Genomic DNA, 20,919 nt, shown 5'->3' with positions numbered 1-20,919 from the left:
ACTTGGAAACAGGTAGTAAGCTACTTGTAGCTTAAGAGTATGCATGCATATACCTTCATCTATTAACTGCTGGAAACACTGTGGACACGCTGTGTGAGGACATCCAGACTGTGATAGGCTGACAGAATACGTACTGGCCTTTAAAGGGTCACAGCTGTGTGGGACAGACAGTCATCAGTAGCTCCGTCAAGTCATCACATCTTTACAATACTATCGTCTGTCCTCCCTTTGGCCGACAAATAACACTTCCTGCCCACTAGCTGCGATCTTGCCAAATCTCAACAGAGGCAGACAGGGAAAATCTAAACAATAAACTGATGGGATTTACACAGAAAATATGTATAATTGCACACATCTGCCCTGCGGAGCTGTTTGAGTCAAATTATTTCTATCCTGCTTCAATCAGCAAGTCGAGTTTCTGAGAGTTGTCATGGAGCTGTGAGCCATATTTTCACTGTGTTTATTATCTCTGTATCACAAAAGTGGGTCAAACTCAACAGAGGCAAAAAAACAGAGCCATTGCCAAGTGTTTCGGGGGGAAAATGTCTCTGCAGCTATAGGCTGTCTGTGAGTCAGCTTTCAGCATGCATTGTCTCTAGAAACACAGTCACTGCAGCATGTCATTTCCTTCCCAGACTGGGTTTGAAAGTCACTGTGGTTGTTGCTCCTCTGGTTGTAGGAAGATAAGAGTTGTATTATAGTTGGTTCAGTGATCATGACGCACCAGTCTCAAGACATAAGGATCAGTTTTTAGCTTGCTTGAATTCAAAACCAGCTGAACAACCTCAATCGGATCCAAATCGTAGGTGACTCATTAACGGAAGACCTTTGCTTTGTATGTCCTGTAGACATGATTCGCTCTGTTTAGCCGTGTTTGGAATCGTGCACTTGTTTGCAACGCTCGAGAACGGAGAGCAGCAGATGTCAGTGTTTAGTACGCTCCTCATAAACACACTCACATGCTGACTAACTAACAAATCCCTTGTGTTAGGGCTTAATGGATTTTACAAGGCCCTCCTTTCATTTCTTGGCCTTTTTAACATTGTGAGGGGAACTATGGGAGCTATCATTGTGTGTTGCATTCTCCGGAAAATCATTCTGAATTTTACTTCCTGACCGTTTGCCAGGATGCAAGCTTTGGGAAATGAGCTGCAGATTCAGCAGACTTTGTTTTGTCATGTTAAATGGGAGCGGTTTCTTAGGAATCAGTCATGGAGACTTTCCAGAAGAACATGTGAAATTTTCATTTGTTACAGGTCAGTTTTGGTTTATAAATGTATGTAGGGGCCTTTAAATCTTTTACGGAAGCCTTCCAGGTTTTTAATATTATTATATAATAATGTTAAATATTTTGTTTTAAAGCTGCATCTGTCCCAGCTACACACCCGCTGCACCTCCTTCTTAATCACTTCATCAGGCATTGAGCAACTTCACCTGTCTGATCATGTGGTACTATTTAAAAAATATGCTGACTTGGCATGACAGGGTAGAATATAATCAGTCTTTTGTTCATCCAAAACAGTAGTAGATGCCGGCATTGTTTCAGAACACATTTCATAACAAAAAGGGCAACCATGTGAGTCAGTTTTTGATTTCAACAGAGATGACAGCAGTGATTTATGTCCGATTCTGACACACTTGGTTGATTGTTCATTATTTACAGGTTCAGGGTGGATTAATGAGTCACTTGTGAAATCAAATCTCAGCTCACCCGGTTTCACATTCTTGGATCTTATGTGATTAATGTGGCCTCTTCTCTTTACAAACATAGCTTGAGTTCGTAAAAACTAGTAAACGAATGAAAAATAGGAACCCTGCCAGATTAAAGATAGCGAACACACACCATGTTTACTCCTGGCAGCGGCGGCTCTTAGAAATGATGGAGGGCTTTTGTCTCGTAGGGGCCTTTTTTTTTTACTGGTTTAAAGGATTTAAGATGTTCAGCTGAATGGAGTGCCTCTCTGCTGAGTTTAACAAGAGTGGATCATACACAATGACTGCACTGTCTCATCGCCAAATAGGAGATACCGAATGTTTAAGGCAGTGTTGTAGTACTCGAGATCGGTCTCGGTCTCGAGACCACTTTTCGAAGGTCTCAGTCTCAGAATGGACCGCAGTTCCAGTTAACAGCTGCCCCCCCCCTCCCTGCCCCCCTTCAGACGCACTACAGTACAATACAGAAAATGGCATTTTGTTAAGTGGATGTTAAAACATGGAAGAGGAGTGTTGAATAAAGATAGTTACGTTGAGCTCAGCTCCTTAAGCTGCCCTCACGTGATAAGAGATTTGCTCTTCACTCACCGCGAGGTAGGGCGCAAAACCTTGCAGAGGCAGCAGGTAAAATATCTACCCAAAAAGAGAACAAGATCGCCATTCACGCTTTCTAGGCAACAACAACAGTCACAACTGTTCTCATTGGTTGTATTCCAAAAGGTCAGCGGCAACCGAGGTCGAAGTTGAAACAATCTGAACTTTGAGCGCAACGCTCAGTGGCGATTTTGTGCGGTGCGTCACACCAACGGTAGCGCTTCCACCTAGTCGGGCTGCACCGCACCACAGCCAGTGCAGAGCAATTTTACCACTGATCATGTGTAGACGGTTTTTAGTGTTTCTATTTGTTTGCTCATAGAAAACAAAGGAAAATTCCCACACATAAAATTCACCTCTGCAAAACCTTTTGATTATTTTATCAAGACATTTCATATGGTACACCTATACATACACATACACAAATACGTGTGAATGAAGAGGAATCTTTGTTTTCTGTGAGTGTCGCTTGTTTGAAAAACTGCTGGCCCTCGCTCTATTAAAGCAAAGTTTCATGCACCTCCAACCTATTTTCACTGGTCAAGATCAACGCTGACAGTAACTGACAGTTAATCAATATCGCACTGGTAGACAACAACATCACTCGTAGTATATCTGGACTATTTTTCAAGGTCAGTTCCCGAGAGTTTGCTCTGTTGCTTTATGTTAGGACGAGGTGTAAGGGTGCAATGCAGTGTGGGACTCACACTGGTCTGGTCTTGGTCTTGACTTGGTCTCGCCCTGCATTGGTCTTGACTTGGTCTGAATCCCTCAAAGTCTTGGATTTGCTCTTGTCTCGGTCTCGATACACTCTGGTCTTGGTCATGACTTGTTCTCGGTTTAAGTGGTCTTATACAACACTGGTTTAAGGAGGGAAAAGTAGAGAAGGATAGGGAATAACTGAGAGATACTGGTAGCATGGTTTTAATTATAATATGACTAAGATCTTGATTATGATTGCTCCAAGACTCTGCCTCTTCCCACTTTAAGGTTTTGTGTGAAACCAGTAATAGTAATGCATTAGTTGCAAATGATGCTTTCTTCCCATGATGACATTTGTTGTTGGTTAGGTGTCATATCCCATTAACCCTCTGTGTGATTGGCTGAGGTTATGGTTGAGTTGGTGGTGGATACATCTGCATGTCCGTACATGCAAAATTCAGGCAGTCTTCAGGATTTACCGGCAGGTCTTGACTCAGCTGTCACTTCTGTTTATGTTTTGGGTTGAGCCCGGAGGTGCAGTGACAGTCAATTTCTTATGAGGATCTCAAGCAAACGTGATGACCAGTCAAGACAGAGACATCAACAAATCCTTTCAGCATGTCCCATCAAGAGCTGCGTCCATTTAGTTGAAGTTAATCTTCTTTAAAATCACATTCTGGTCGGCTTACCTGCTCTAATCTTTTCAGCATTTTGTGGCCGATGACACAGATACACATTGAGCATTACACTCCTTGACAGCTTGTTTATACTGTGGCTCAAATCTGGGTCCTGACTTTCTTTGGCCAACGCCCGGGGCAATATGGAGGAAATCTGTAATTATCTGCTTAATACTCAATGCTGCAAAAAGACTCCCAGGGGGGCTCCGAAGGGTGGACAAGACAAAGACAGATGCCTGTTGTCCACACTAGCATGCCAATTCAGGTTAAACAATGACCTTTGTTGGAGACTCAAGCTATTTCTAGAGTTAAATCACAGGCTGCACTGGACAATAATGGGCAGAGAGGGAATCCCCTTGTGTTGAATGTGTAGAGGAGGCGGCGGTGGAATGTGGTCGTCAGCTGGACAGCTGGACATCGATCAAACTCTACTGTCTCTGCAGGCCAAGATAAAGGTTCAGGATATAAGCTTGATTGAACGCTCCTCGCTGGCTGATTGTGGGAGTAAAAATACCTTGGAAAAAGTAGCAAATCTGTTTTTGTCCTACCTAGTCATACCCAAATCCTGCTCTTTACACTATTTGTAGAGAGCTGGGTAAGATTATGGGTTTTATTTTTCTGCCCTGCTATTTTGGGATCTTGGGTCGTAATTTTTTCTGTAGAAAGAAAGTTGGATATGTTCGCTGGACCACACGCATTGATCCAGAAGGAGATAAGAGAAGATGATACAATACATGCACATGTTCGGACAAACACACACACACTAGGTTTGCATCTAAAAATTCCGTACTAGCATGCTATTTTAGTGCGCTAAAAATGTATGTGAGATTTTTTAATATGTACGAAACCTTAGTATGAAACCAATTGTACGCGAATTGCATACTAGTCACGGTGAAATATTATAGTACGTAAATGCTAGACACCGCGGTGGCATAAATATCCGACAATGCAATGCGGTGGTGACAACAACGTTCATAACATACGTTGTCGGACAACTCTGAAACGTCAATAACGCTTCAATTTAAGTGTTTAAGTTAGTTAAGTTTAAGATTTCATTTTGCTAGGCGTAATATAGTATTTAAATTGATTCAGACTTTGATTCTCCCAAAGTATTGTTTGGTCGCATGAGGTTGGCACGGGTTACGATGGTTACATGTTTCCAACCGGCAAGGAGACTCTCAGGAAGTGACGACGTAAATTACTGCTCAGTGCGTCCGGAAAGATACATACTACTGTTTATTCACACAAAAGTATGTTGAATGATAGTACACATATTGGGTATGTAGTGCATAGTGTGTGATTTTGGATGCAGCGCTGCTCTTTTCAGCCGGGAAAAGATCAGCCACCTGATTTATTGTTGGTCCTGACAGGTGATAAAGGCTGCGGTGTCTTGGTGTTATGGAAGAGAAGAACTGAAATACTGTTGAATCTGAAAATCGAAATTCAACCCAACCCTAACTCACAGTCATCTGTCATACAGGTGATGACCAATGTGGGACAAGGTCAACACAAAGTGTAAACTTTATGCTTAAAGCTGAAACTTCTACAAGTGCCATATTTTTCCAAATCTAAACAGATTTACATGAAAACTGTTAAAAAGAGTTAAATCTTCATTTTATTATAGAAGTCCAAATGCCTGGTAGGGCATTTCTATTAAATGCAAATACAAAGACAATTGGAAGGAATACAATTTTTAAAATAAATGAATGTAGCCTATTATAAGCAAATTATGCCTGTTTGCTTTAATTGAGCTTATACTGCAAATCCTGAGACCAATATTGTTTTCTTATATGGTTGTATTGGCTTGTTGTATTGGGTTTCGTTGGATATTCTATTATGAAATTTGAAAGAAAACATGAATAGAAACTATGATGCATACAGAATGTTGACATACAAAACTGGCTTAAATTTTCTCAGTCAGATATTTTGCAGCAGTGATGGAAGCAACACAAAACCAGAGAGTTGTCAGCCCAAAGAGAAGAAACATGGAGAATCAGCACAACAAAGAGCTGCATGGAGGTAGACGAAACACCAGGGACTTTGCGGGGACTCAGCAGCATCACTGGGGCGCGCCCAGAGTTACACCCCGAGATGCCAGAGAAAAAAATGATCTGATGGAGGAGATCTCTGCTCTCACAACCCAGCTGCAAGACTCCCAGTTCCAGCAGCACCTGTATCATTGCAGATGGGCAGTTGCAGAGAAAAAGAGCCAGACTTTAGTGGCCTATCTGGACGAGGTTCGCGGTAAGTACCACTTCTATACTGAAGAAGCTGAGCGAACCATTGAAGAGCTCAAAAACCAACTGGAACGGGCTCGGAGCAATGAGACTAAGTCTTGCGAGGAGGAGATTCACAAGCTCAAATTTGAGCTGAGTGAGGGTCGCGTTGCAGGAGTTAATGGCGTCAACAGGCTGATTCTTGCTGATAAGATCATGGCACGCCTGAATCTCAAAGTCCATGAAGCCAACAAGAAGCTGCAGCAGGAACACAGCTACGCTGCTTCAGAGCGGTGTGAGGAGGCTCCAAGCCCGAGCACAAAGGCTTCCCAGACAGACCTGGAAGTACTGAGCAATGAGGAGAAAGTAGAGGAGCTCCAGCAGCAGCTCCTAAAGACCCAGAGAGACCTGGAGGAGCAGGCTGCTAAACACAGAGAGGACCAAGAGGCTTTCCGCTGTGAAACTGAGGAGCTCAGAGCCAAACTCTGCACCAGCAAGGCCCTCAAAGAAAAGAGTACGGTGAAGGTCCTGGACTTGGAGGAGGAGGTTCAGAAAATCAAAGCCTCCAACCTTGCACAGCTGGAGCAGCAACAGGAGGAGAATGCCAAGCTGAAGAAAGCAGAGGAGAAAGCCTCAGTTCAGCAGACTCTGCAGAGGAAAGAGGAGCACTGGGCCATCATCAAGGAAACCTTGCTGGATGAACTGGATTACAAGATGAAGAAAGAGTCGGACAAAAGTCCAAAAAGAAGAAGAGAAGCTGGCGACAGGTTGTCCACTTGAGTGGCAACACCAGGAAGAACTGCCGAACTCATCCGTTGACTTGATTCTGCCTTTTAGCAATAAAAATATAATGTAATGACCAACATTTTGATTAGTAACTGTAATTTAATCACATATTTTTTCTCAATAACTGTAACGGATTACAATTAAATTGATTTAGTAATTTAATTACGTAATGCCGTTGCATGTAACTAGTTACTCCACAACACGGCGTGCTAATTGCGACTAGCATCACAGCTTTTATAAACTGCATCGAATTGGTACAGTGCAGACATACGTGTACTTAGTCTGCAGATTGCAAATATACAGTGAAGAATTGTGTTATCATAAGGATGTAGGGAGGTGATTGTGTCTGGGTGCTCACGCGGGACTGACAGATTGCTGTTAAAGAGGAGTTTTTGTAATGGGAGGAACTGTTAGACAAACAAAAGGAATGGCTGCGGCGCAAACAAAACAGCCCAGCTCATACATTATTACAGGTGTGTTCAGTCAAAGGGAGACAGCATGAAAAATCAGGAAACTCCAGCATGCATCTCAGAACCTCAAGTGTATTCTTGGCATTTACAGAGGGTTTGCCTTGACATCAATTATTCATGTGATGTTTACAACCTCTTCACCTCCACTGAATGCCCAAATCAGAATCACGAGGACTAGAGAAGATGACGTAACTGAGTTTTCCATGTGTGTTTTCAACTGCAGACGCTGAATATTTGCATGTTTGCTAGTCATGGTGTCACATGCATAACACCCTGTATTGTCCAGAAAATGGACCTGGAAATGTTCTTTTTTAGATCCAAAATTGCTTGTTTACTGAATTGTGCAAGTACTTAGCTAGCTGTTTTAACCAGTTTACGTTTCTATTATTATAAGTATAACTATCTGATTCTGATTAAATGAACATTTTTCAAATACCAGACCAGAAGCACCTACTCAGGACTCAATTTCGCTTTGTCTCAGAAGAATTCCTGCTGCATCGTCCACAGTTCAGGCCTGTTCGGCATGTTGTCTGGCAGTTTGTCAGATGTAATGAGATACAGAAGAACCCACAACACCGGCAGCTTACCCTCCCTATCCTCAGCTCATTTGGCTGGCTGGCCGGTCTGAACTGGGTCCAGCTGAGTAACGCTGAGTAAAATCTCAAGAGGTTCTCACTCATTAAATGTCACCAGCCAAACCACCCACAGAGAGGAGCTCTAGTCGGGGGGAAAACGTCTCTTTGTTTTGAGAAGAAGTTTATCCAGGCATAAGCGTTTGTCATTTTAGCCAGAGTGTTAACAAAAAGAGGTTTCAATCTCAAATGATTCTGAAGTAATGTTGTGATAATAAGTCACTAATATTTTTCTTTAAGGTTGAATTTCGGTGAAGGATTGATTTAAAGTCAGGCTACAGAAGGGTGGACACGCTCTAATAATTCTGTGGAATCGTCAGTGAAATCTGAAAGTCGGGCACTTGTTCAAATAAAATGTGCACATAGGGAAATATAAGGTCCCAGCCCTGACTTCACAGAGGTGTGTCGTACTAGATGTGACCTCTGGTTTATCGTCAGCTTTTGAGAAATACAGTAGAACCCAGAGCTGAATGGCTGCAGTCAGACTAAAACAGCTGTGATGCATTACTATTCAAGAGCTAGCCTCCAAGGTATTCTGTTCTCCATTTTCTAATCTATTGTGACAGATGTGCACAATCAGAAAAAGGAAACATTCTTTTCCACTGAGGACATGCAACGTCTATATGAGATACAAAAATGTAGCATGAGTGGTCAAATATTGATATTGACTTACATCCAACATCCCACATTTAATGCTGTTGATTAACGTTTTTCATTTGGGACACTTAAAGCTGCGGTGGGTGGAAACGGAGCAAATGTGATTAAAAAAAGTTATTTTTATAAAACGGTCACTATATCCTGACAGTAGTGCATGAGACAGGTAATCTGTGAAAAAAATCATGTGCCTCTGTGTCCTCCGGTGCTCCTAACGACATCTGCAAGATTTCACAGACTGGAGGAAGTCTGCCGTCCAGCTGCCGTCTCTGAGCAGCTGTCAATCACTCGTGAACTCCGATCAAACGGTCAAACTAGGCAGCGCAGATCAAATATGAATCAATATTCTGTTAATGCTTATTTCTCTCCTCAAATGTTTTCAGAAACATCTTTTAGTGTACTGTTTAGCTGTAAAATGAGAAAGTTTGTGACCCGGCAGCCATGTTGAGATCAGTTGAGGAAATCCCAAGCACCGCCCACCAGCCGGAGTCCAGCCAATAGGAACGCTCTCTCTCTCTGAAATGACCTGTGATTGGTCAAAGACTCCCGTCACAGGCTAGATTTTTTAAAGCCTGAGAACAGAGCCATGAGGAGGTGCAGTAGTCTATTTTTCTCTCAGAACACTTGAATTACAATATGCTGAAAGGTTATTATGGAATTTTTTTTCCAATGATGCCAAAAATATACTGCCTACTGCCACTTTAATTTGAACAAAACCACCTAAAATCCGCGACACCAACGTTTTAGCTAACAGCGAATGCAAACATTCAGTGACTAATGAAACAACTTTATGATCTTTGTTCCCAGTGTTTCACGACTGTCCAAGGTGCCGAGCATTCAGCAGCTCGGTCCCAGCGCTAACCAGTGTGAGGTCTTTGAAGCTGCTGCTCTTGTGTTTACCCTGGGCTGGTCTCTGGTCCCGGTGAGGCCATCAAGCTAAATGAGGAGGGGGGGCTAAAAACAGACTCCTTTGTGGGGCCGGGAGATTGACACAGCAGGGTACTGTGAACTGATTGTATGAATAGCACGCCTGCTGTGGTTAGTGGCTGAAGACCTGCCCAGATCCAGAGTAAGCGTCAAGTCTTTCCATTACAAAGAGACATTTATTTGACTGTGCTGCGTGTGAATGAAAGAACAAAACTGTACATTTCAATTCACTCTACAGGTGCCTAATGAGAAAGCAAATCACAATAATAAAGTGCCGTACACCTCTAGACTTACCTATGAAATATTTATGGTTGAAGCCTAGAAAGTTTGTACAGACATTCATGGTTCCCAAGTTCCCATGACTTTGGTGATCCCCTGACTTCTCCTCTAACGTCACCACAAGGTTCACATTTATGGTTTTTAGTGAAATGTCTCGACAACTATTGGATGTATTGCCATGAAGTTTTGTACAGATATTCATGTCCCCTCCCAGGCTGTATTTGAAAGGCTCTGACACACCAAGCCAACAGTCGGCCGTCGGACAGTTTGGGGCCGTCGTTTTGAGGGAAACGTTTTTTTTACAGTTGCAGTTTTAAACAGTTTGAAATAGTTTTAAACATCTGATTGACGTTGTAAATTTAAACAAAACTACTTAGTTAGGTTTAAGCAACAATACTACTTGGTTAGGTTTAGTAAAAAAGCAACACGGTTTGGCTTAAAATGACTACGACATTGAAAGAAAACCAAACAAAAATGCAACAAGGCCACTGTGCTCATGTTAACATGCTGACCACAGAGCTGCTACGCTTCGTTAAAAGAGCCGTGCACCTGCATATTACTGTAAAGAAATTGTTTGATTCATGACAATTGACAACATACTGACAGGCAAAGCCCAGATGTCATTTTACTGTAGCTCCTATATTGCATAATGTAATCAAAAGCACAGTATTTGCAGTGCTCTGCATTGCATTAAATGCTTGTCTGTTTTACTAATCCAAATTGACAGCCCTCGTGTCTCAAAACATCACCACCTCAAATTCACGCCGCCGGGTTGGTTTCACCAAAATTGCTTTCAAGATGGCCTCTTTTCATCTGAAAGGTTTCCGGGTGTTCAGCTGTGCGTCACCCGTGGCACAGCTGGTGCTAGCTAGCATCTTATCCAATGCAGACATGTGCGGATGCAGTAAACACTTGACTCTTGACAGAAAGTAGTGTAATTTCACGTGCATTAAGAAGCTTCTTTGATGGGATTGTGCATTTCTTTTGGTCTTCTTTGCTCGGTCTTGTCACTTTGAATAAGATCAGATCAAGTCTGCTACAAATAAACCAGTTTAAATGTCCTGGCCAGACATGAAACAAGTTGCTCATACTCATACAGGACAGACTTAATCATCTACAGATCAGTTGAGATGCTTTTGATTAAGCTCAACCAAAATACCCCTCTTGTTCCCCTAAATATGATCGTTTTTAATTCACCTCAAAGCCTTTTGCTAAGTGGATTTTTGTCATGTTTCAATTTTGGTGAATTTGATCTTCTGCTGCAGTTTTTAGTTTGTTAGAGATGATTTTGCCTTTACAGATACAGGTAGGCCCAGGAAGGATTCACTGATCCAGAAAGTGCACTCATGCAGAAAAGTGTATCACGTTTTCTTTCTTTTTTTTTTGTTCCCGACTTTAAAACCCTAAAAAACTCTTTGAGGCAATCCAAACAGCGAGGGGCAAAAGAGCCAAGAGAAATATTTGTCCTGTCATTTTGCATTCACAGAGCATTTGTTCTTGGCATATCTAGGCCATGTGGTCCCTCTTAAAATAAATCAGCATTAGAATAGACATCTACCTTTGAAATTCGTGATCCTCATTACACACTCAAGGTACTACACACACACGCACGCACGCACGCACGCACGCACACACACATGTGCATATTTGACCCGAACTTGCACAGTACAACAATTCATGAGATGAAAAACCACATTCAATTGTATTTAATAAATGCAAAGCCAGGATTTCAGTTTGAGGGCAGCTGTTTCAATTATATGAGACAAGGCCTGTCTGTAATGGAAGATTTATTAGGCCTAAATTAAATGTTTTATGATTCATATGCTTTGGGCTGAAAGGTCAATACAATTATCATTTGAAAGGAATGTGCAGACCACACTTTATTTATGCACTGACACTGATGTTCTGTTAAGCTTTCATTATATGCACAGCAGCTGTTTTCTTACAATAATTTGACGAAGTGTGTGATGTAAAGTGTTTTTAAATCTTTGCAATCGTAGTTTTTTTTTTTTTATATCTCTCTACTTGGTTGAGTCATTGTGGCTTTGAAACACAAGCACTAGGTAAAATGAGGTCCAAAAGTGGGCTGTTAGATGTAAAAAAACACAAAACTAATGCTTAAAAATAACACGGATTTCTTTCTCAGACAGGGACACTTTGTAATGAAGTAAAACTGTCATCATCTACATAACTTTCCTTTGATTTATTGTTTTGTTGTTGTTGGTATTCTGGAGATGGATCATGGACAAAACAAAGCCAGAGTCTCAAGGTCTTTCTTTATAAAGTATAATGTCATCACACAAATTCTCAGGTCCATTCTTACTCAACCCGTCAATCTCTAGATCTTCATCCTCCTGAATATCTCACGAGTAGAGGTCAATTTTCGATAAGATTTAGGGGAACCAAATTATGGAGTAGCTTTTCACATCTATCAAAAAACTGTTCATCTGTCAAATGTTTCAAAAGTCGCTTAAAGGGTCATTTAATTTAATTACTGTTTTGTAATTGCTTTTCCCGATGTTGTCCATGTATCTGTTTTTATGTTTTTGTTTTTTTTCCCACTCACAATGTTGTTTGGTTATGATTTCCCAGAAGTATTTATAGATATTTAAATCATGTAGTCATATTATTTCTTTATATTAATCTTGTCTCTAGGTGGAGGCTTCAGATAAGCCCAGTGGGTTTTTTGCCTCTTCCTGCACTGTATATTATTCATTTTTGTTATGTTGTATAGTCTTAAATTGTGCAAAACAAATAAATAAATAAATAAATAAAACACTAACCTCATCTCACTAACGACCACTTCTTCTTCTTCTTCTTCTTGTCCTCCAGAACCCTGAATCTCTGGACTCGTCCATCCAGGGTGCTCTCTCGGCCCTCTTCCCACCCTTCGAGGCCACAGCACCCATCGTCCTCTGTCAGCTGTTTCGCACCATAGAGGAGCGTTACCATGGTGATGCGTTACACTGTCTGCTGGACTTCCTCATCCCATCCAAACACCTGCTGGAGAGCGTCCAACAGGCAGCATGTGTGAGTATCAATACACTGTAAAAAAAAAAAAAAGTGTACAACATTCTTTTACAGTTTATATAAAAACTTTTACATGTTTTGTCTGTATTTCAAAATGACAGAAAAAAATGTAAAAATTACATGTTTCATTTGTGATTTATATGTAAATGGTCTTAGATTTACAGTATTTTTTGTAATCACAATCGTAATAATCTGTATTTAAGCTTTTTCTTGATCATTTTTAAAGATAATTATTCTGGGTTTTTTTTAGGTTTATGACTCAATTTTAACAATTAATTTATGTTAGAAGAAAAGGATTTCATGGAGTTCTAAAAATATTTCTTGTAAAAATACAGATTTTTGTTTCATTGTGATTTATATGTTAATGGTGTTAGATTTACGGTGTATGACTATTCTAACAAAAATATATGTTAAAAGTAAATTATTTCTTGTAAAATTACAGTAATAGAGGCTAATTATATAAAGATAATTACTGTTTTTTGTTTTTTTTAGTTTATTTATGTTAATTAAAGGACAGTGTTTTTCCTTTTTTTAACAGACATTTTCTGGCCCCCTGCTGCCGGAAAATTTCCGTTATTTTACACTTTTTTTTTTACAGTGTACATCTCATCTTTCCCCTCATATCTCTTGAGTATGTTGCAATAATAAATCATACTCATATTTTTTTTTACATTCAGTTTGACTTACCCTTTCGAGATATCACAGAAAAAAAAGCTCCTCATAACTACCAAACCTCACTGAGAATTAACGCGTTTTTAACTTTTCTTCAGTATCAAAAGAATTCAGTGACACTTGTCTATACATCCATGGGTGTATTGCAAAGATGAACAGCCAATAGTGAATTCGGCATACTTTTAAAGTGCAAATTTAACAAACGTAATCAAATATAGGCTAAAAACGAAAGGAGGTTGTAGCTGTAACAGCGTGCCTCACTAACTCCTCCATGCTGACATCATACTTCCTGTTTACATTCCCAGAAGCCCCCAAATTACCCAGCTAATTATCTCATGGCTAAGTTTAAAGACATTTATATTTCTTCTTTTGTAAACATGATATAGAAACAAATTCTCACCTATTTCTCATATATTTTTTTTCACAGATCTGGAGTCTCACTTTTTTTGAAGTCACTAATTGTGTCCACTTTTTTTAACCCTTAAAGATATTATCTGTTACTGCAGTAGTCCAGATGATGGCGCTCTTGAGCATCTGATTAATTTCATTTTTGAATATGTCAATGTTTTAATTCACAAACAGACATTTTCTAAATCACTTCCTCAGTTTTTACTTAGAATTGAACTCTCTACTCACTCAGCTCACTGAGCTTACTAAACAACAACAAAAAGGTAAAAAAGTGATAAGGCTATTGAAAAATTATGGAAATGTTTTCCAAGAAACCTCTGATTGAATTTGTTTATATCTGTGTATATATCTACTCCTGTTTTTATTTAATTTTATGCTCCTTGTGTGTATTTGTATTGTAAAACTTGTATCTGTTCTGTATGTGCTGCTACCACTACTACTACTACTACTATTACTACTACTACTACTACTATTACTACTACTACTACTACTAATAATAATAATAATAATAATAATAATAAAATACATTATTCATAATAGTAATCATAATAATAATAATAATAATACAAATCTCCTAACTCCTCCTCAGAAATGTTGTCCAGACACCAAAAAGAAAGAAAGAAAGAAAGAAAGAAAGAAAGACCCCAAATTATGGGAAATATAGTTCCAAAACTTAGCATGCTTATCAAGGTCCCCCAGATAGGATTAAGACAAAGAATAATAAAAGGAGTGACATACAATACATTCACTTTTTCTCATGTAAATTTTTTTTTTTTTTTACATTATTAAGACTCGATGTCCCATTGACATTGTTCTTATACTGAAGCACTGACACTCCTTTATCCATTTATATAAGGTTTGAGGTGGTGGGTTAGGGCACCACAGTTGTGTGGTGTTTAAATAAAACCATGATAAATTTATAAGCTACATCTTAGCTTATGTATACTGTTGAGCAGTATACAGTATACACACACACACACACACATAAATGCAAGTGAGATAACCCAGCTCTTCATTAAATGTCCTTGAAATCATAAATGTTTTTAAATTATGCTGGTAATAAATTCAATTTAACAATATTCTGACAAACAATTCACTGTAGATGACTAAGATTTTAAAATAGGATGCAAGAAAACGACAAATCAGAAAAAAAAAAACACATCAATGAAAGTGAAATTAAGTCGAGCAAATTAAATCAAAATAACAATAATTTTGTTTTTGTTCTCTAGGCTGGATACTCTGATGTGGTTTTCCGCTGTGAGGGCTGGCCTCTGTGTCTCCATGACAAGACCGTCATCCAGTTAGCGCCCGTGAACCCTCTGCTGCTGCGTCCTGGAGACTTCTATCTGCAGGTGGAACCTTTCGGGGACCAAGCGGCTCGCGTTGTCCTCAAAAGTCTCCTGGAGGAGGGTTGTCGAGAAGTGGAGGAGACCCCCGTCCCCGAGACCTCCTACCCCTGCATCTTCACCGAGGAATGGCTGCGGGACATCAATGAAGGACGCCAAGGCACTCCTCTGTCACGTTGCTTGCTTTGCACGGATCAAGGGGTGATCAAGTTGCCCTGGGCTAAAATCGCCATCCCAGAGTTTTTAGACAAGCCTAAGATCATGCCTACTTATCGGGAAGCTCCACCTGAACCAAAACAGATCGCAGTTCCCACCCATTTCAACTCCTCCACCCTCCCGATGGAAGCCATTTTTCTTCCTGCGAAAGACAGGATGCCATCATCTTTGAGATCTGCGGACAAACTTGTCAAAATGGATTATGAAAGACGAACCCCCAAATCATGCTCCAGGCCTTTAATCAAACCTGTTGGTTGGGTTTCTCCTAACACCTGGGACAGTCGTAACTATCGAGAGATTGAGGGCGATTATGTAGACCTGGTGGATATTGCCAAAGGGAAGGAGTTTGTGGATAAACAGAGAGGCAGCCATCCACATCCACCTAATTCAGCTTTGTTTAAACCTGTCAGACCACCGCCACCTGTACCACTTGGTGTTCCCTGTGGACGCACCCTTCAGTGTAAAGACGAGCCTTGCACGCCATGCAGCCAGAGACAGCTGGGGCATGAGCCCACTGATCACGACTTGAAGTGTCGGTACAGAGACTCGTACGTGGCAGCACTGAGAAACCCAGTCGCTTTTGAGAGGGGGAGCGTAGACTTCCTGGCCGCCCTGGAGGAGGTCGGCCTTTGCGAAGAGTGCGAGCTAAGACCCAAGGGTGCATTTGAAGCTCAAAGAGACGAACTTGGAAACTTTTGCAACCACTGTAATAAACCTGTGTTAAGTAAGGAGCTCTGCCAATACAGACACGGCTGTGAACCAACAGCAGAGTCTCACCTCAAAGACCTTCCCACGAGTTCTGAATCAGAAAACCTCATGAAGGAATCACCCACGATTTTGAAATCAACCCCAGGATTGAGCCAGAGTCATAAGGTTCAGATGAAACTTATTTCCCACCAGTCGGGACACAATGCCAGCGTGCATCCAGATGGTGACGTTCAACCACATCAGAAAGTGGAGGTTGTGACGCCATCGGGAAAACACAAAGTCAAGGTTAGGTCTCTGTCCACTGTGTCGGAGACTTCTAAAGGGAGTCCACTTCTCTATAAAGTCAACAACAGGAGCCACAGTGACATCTGCCCGGAGACAATCAGCAGCATAATGCAGTGTAAGAAAAGTGAACTGTTGGATCAGGTGACCTTGAAGCTGGAAAGACTGAAGACCCTTAAAAAAGGTAAGCATGGGGGGCAAGTTAAAGGGGCTCTATGTAAGAATCAGAAATTGCTTGTGTGACACAATGACACCTGTGGCTGTTAAGTCAACGACAGTCAGCGTCCTGTTGCTCGCACTTGTGCTCGCACTACGTAGACGCAAGTGAGCATCGGTGGTGAGGCGAACGTGATTGACAGGCATCATGTTTATTAACGTTAACACATTAGCCAGCTAAAATCACAATATCACTACATATTTCACATGCTTGGATTAACTAGATATAACTTTGTTTTTTTGTGTTTCCATGGAGTTTGTGTTGGAGTCTGAGTTGTGGTGGGGGCTGGTCATTTGTTGGCGTTAGCAGACTCCATTTCTAACCGAACGTTAGCTATGGTTGCACACTGATAGCCATGTAGCGGAGCTGAAGAGGGGAAAGGCACTCGTGAGCGTGCATGACATGACATCTGTTGGGTTTTCCCAGCAAAGACATCCCGCATTCTTCACATTAAAAGCCGTATACAGGCTGATAGAAGAAACCCATAAAGTCCCGGAAGGTCTAATTTTTTCCGGTTAGGTTAAAACCTGTTCACACACTGGGAAAAAAAACGGTTAAAAATGTTTATATTTGTAAAAACTTCCATACAGCCCCTTTGAGGCTGAACGTTCATGATACAATCACTCATTCTCCTCCTTCTCTCTCTTCTTTTTAACCCCACACGCAGAGTTTGTGAATTGTTATTACTGCACACACAGCCGTTTATTATGATCTGTTGCTCAATGCATAAAGGGCAACTGAACATTCACGCCAAACAGACTGATTGAAGCTCGACCGTGACCTTGCGTGCTTGAGGGGAATATGCTCCGCCGCGATCATAAAGGCTCTTTAGAAAGAAAGTTCAAAGGTCAAAGATCAAGCTCGAGTATGATCTTCTCCCACTGCTGTCTGGGGTTCTTCGGCAGCACGACTGCATTCATGTTATACCCATTACCGAGGGAGTGAACGGAAATAGCGCGCTGCACCCCGATGAAAGGGAAGGCCTGAACCCCGTTGGGTAAAAAGAAAGAGCAGAGCATTCCTCTAATGCAGAGAGACAGCATAACATGCGAGAAGGAGATTTCTGTGTCCCCTGCGCCCGCTGGCATGCACCCTCATGCCCTCACAGGGGCATGTTGAGATCTTGACTGGAGACATGCTTGTCATGGACTATTAAAGCAGTACAGAGAGAGAGAGAGCACAGGCGAGGCTTTGTTGGTCCTAAAGGAGAGGCCAATTAGGATGTCTGAAATCAAAGCCAGGCTTAGTAGCCGGGCCACTGCAGTGTTTTGTTACAGAGAGCGTGTCCAATGTTTAAAGGCTGTCTGTACACAGCTGTGCATGTTGATGGACGACTATTAAGATGTAAGGATGAAGAGCTGAATAATTACTGTTGATATAAAAGGGCAAAGGTTGCTAGACAGAATAGAAAGTTGGCGGATAGTTTATAAGAAATATAAGTGCTGTCTTAGAAGAACGTCCTCAAGAGATACAGTCTGATGGATTAAAGGAGCGACTGGAGCTCAGCAGGTAGAGCAGGTCGTCCTTTAATCGCGAGGTTGGCAAATTGCTCCCCGGTTGCTTCACAGCAGCCCACTGCTCCTAAAATGCTGAGGATGGGTTAAATGCAGAGGTCAAATTTCATGTATGTATCTGTGTGTGTATATGACGAATGAAATCAAGTTTTAAAAAAATGTTTTTTTTTAAACAAAAAAAATGGTTTTCTTTGCTTTTTTTGAGGGAAGACAATTATGTTTGTGTTTGCTGTCATGCAGACTCACAGTCAAGTAGGAGTGAAACTCCCTCCGCCGCAGATGGACCAGACTCCAAACTCCATCACTCAAAGACAGAAAAGCCATCTCCTGCACAAGTTCAACTACCTTCTGCAGGTTCTGACTCTCCTCAGCCTCCACAAACCAAGGAATCAGGCTTGAGAGGCGTCAGTGGTCTGCTTGAACTGGGCATTATTAGTCTGCCAGGTACTTGATTTTCGGAGCATCACCCAACTAATATCCTCTGTATGATTTTATGTATCTCAAAAAGTCACTATCAATATCATGTTATAGACCATTTCACAGTTGTAAAGGTAAACATTCCAAATGTGTCCCAGTTTATTTCCTGTTGCAGTGCAAGGCCTATTGAAAGGAGTACAGACCAGGTTTTACTACGCATGTGTTGTACCTCAAAGATATGAAGCATGACCCAGCCTCTTTCAATAGGCCTTGTTGCAGTATATGTGAATGACATCAGCTGACAGGAAGTAAACATGGACCTAAGATGTTGCCTAGCAATGCAATTCCGTTGCAACGGTCTATACTGTACTGCCACGGCATTTGTCATTTAAAAAAAAAATTACATGTCACAAACTTTTTTGTTCTCTGTCCTGTAAACTCTCAGGCAGCAGGGACAGGACAGGCAGGGCGGTGGTGGAGGTCCACGGTGGCAGAAAGGAGTGGACTTCCCCTCTTGTGTCAGCCCAGACTGTCTGTGAATTACTGCTCTACTTACTCTCCATACCAAGGTACTAAACAATGACAATTAGATATCTCTTTATCGAAAATATATCTGTAACTGAGGGGCAATTGATTCAGTTGTCCAGCAGAGGAAAGCTGTAGTTGTTAGCTTATTGGGAAGCTCCAATGGATGCTGGTATGTAATAAAATGTCTGATCACAAGAGGGCAGCAGATACCATTTGAAATTTCTCCAGTGTCCAGATATGATGCATGCTCTTACATCCAGACTAAGTGATCCCTTATGGGTTATCTCTTTGTATAGTTACTGTTTTACAGCTAATAAAACAATGTATTTTGTATTCTAAAACCAACTTTATGAGCTGAATAATTCTACTTTAGGATCAGCTGGCAGTATAACGTTGACCTGTGCTGACCCTCTGCCAAAATGAGCGTCAATACTCCCCCTCAAAGGTCTCCTGGCGAACACTTTAACCGTGCTATTTGTTTACACGGGGTTTAATGGAGTCTTTGAAGTTCAAAAAGCTATTCTACTGGATAGCTTGGCCTTCCTCTGTCCCCACTAAACAGTCTCTGGCCAGGCGGGCTGCCAAATGTCTGGTATGCAGCGCCTTGCTAGAATTAGCAGCCATGTCTGAGTTAGGCTCACACAACAGGGTAACCCAAGAAGAGGCCATTAAGAGGGGTGTGTGAAGGCGTCAAAGTGTGGAATAGGATGTGTGAAGAAGAGTGCGTGGGTGTCAGAGAGAGAGATAAAGATAAATACAGATTTGAGTAGTGGACTGAGCCTAAAAGCCTTTTAGCACATAAAGTGATGAAGTGATAATGTTTGAATGTGCCTTGACATGATCCGACGTTTTGGTAGGAAAGAAGTGCGAGAGCTGGGAATGACTCTGGTCATCAATGCCAGGAAGAAGCCTCCTTCACCTCACCTCTACAAAGCTCTGCTGATGGCCCAGGTTAAAACAACAAACCTGCACGTACACGTCCGAATCAACACCTGCACTCAAAAACACTCACACCCACACACCATGACATCAGATGCTGACAGATGTCAAATTGTCACGTTCCTTGACTCACAGATAAAGGAACTGATGGATTAGTCATTGTGTGTCTGAATATACGGAACACAAACACTGAGTAACACAGGTTCATTTCAAGTTCGTGCAAGTTTCTGATTTGTTAGCAGTAAAGAAATGCACTAGGGGGCGCAATCTCCATCTTCATCAGATGCACTGTAACACTGTAGGCCTTTTGTACTTAAGGTTTCTTGTCAACTGAGAGGGAAGGTCGATGATAGAGTACCTGGGCCGGATTTAGTTATTTGGGTGCCCCAGGTAAATGCTGTCTTGCTTTACTTTTCAGTGGCAGTGGTAGAAGAAGTAGGCCTACTCAAACCTTTTTTTTTCTGGAGTAAAACTATTAATACCGCACAATGAAAGTCCTGCATTCAAATGTCTACTTCAAGTGAAGAGTGAAACAAAAGGTATTATCAGCAAAATGTACTTAAAATGATTTAAAGTCTGTTCAAGGTTGACTTTTCCAGCATTGTTTGAATACGATGCTGGAAAGTTTAATGAATAATAATACATCATATTTTAATTATTTTCTATATTTTGTGAGTAAAATCTGAATTTGCAACGTAACCAGTAAAATGTCTCTGTCAGGTAAATGCATGACTACAATGTTTTCCTCTGAAGTAGAAGTGCACAGTAAGTAAGCCTAGGATGCAGTTGAGTTGCATATATTTTTTAAAGTGCTTTGGGAGCCTTTTGTAAGTTGTTTCGAGGTGCAATGAGTTAGAATAGTAACACAATTCAATCATCATAATAAATCTATAGCTGTTTGCAGCCCGTTTAGCTGGGGGCCCCAGGCTGTTGCCTAACTTGATTAATGGTAGAGTGTACTCCTATAGAGTACACGTCTTGCTGTTTTACTG

General features: G+C 41.2%; 1 protein-coding gene across 1 annotated transcript in view; it reads left to right on the top strand.

The window, feature by feature from the left end:
• Positions 1-20,919, top strand: part of LOC119485036 (uncharacterized protein KIAA1755-like) — a 36,814-nt gene that overhangs the window by 3,778 nt on the left and 12,117 nt on the right. Inside the window, exons 2-6 of the mRNA XM_037764316.1 lie at positions 12,483-12,680; positions 14,990-16,496; positions 18,284-18,487; positions 18,906-19,029; positions 19,846-19,939. Coding sequence (XP_037620244.1) covers positions 12,483-12,680; positions 14,990-16,496; positions 18,284-18,487; positions 18,906-19,029; positions 19,846-19,939 — 2,127 coding nt within the window. The remainder of the gene's footprint in view (positions 1-12,482; positions 12,681-14,989; positions 16,497-18,283; positions 18,488-18,905; positions 19,030-19,845; positions 19,940-20,919) is intronic.

Source organism: Sebastes umbrosus, chromosome 1, assembly GCF_015220745.1.
Source record: "Sebastes umbrosus isolate fSebUmb1 chromosome 1, fSebUmb1.pri, whole genome shotgun sequence".
Lineage (NCBI taxonomy): Eukaryota > Metazoa > Chordata > Actinopteri > Perciformes > Sebastidae > Sebastes > Sebastes umbrosus.
The sequence above is the reverse complement of the archived record's forward strand: the minus strand, read 5'-3'. Positions and strand labels throughout refer to the sequence as shown.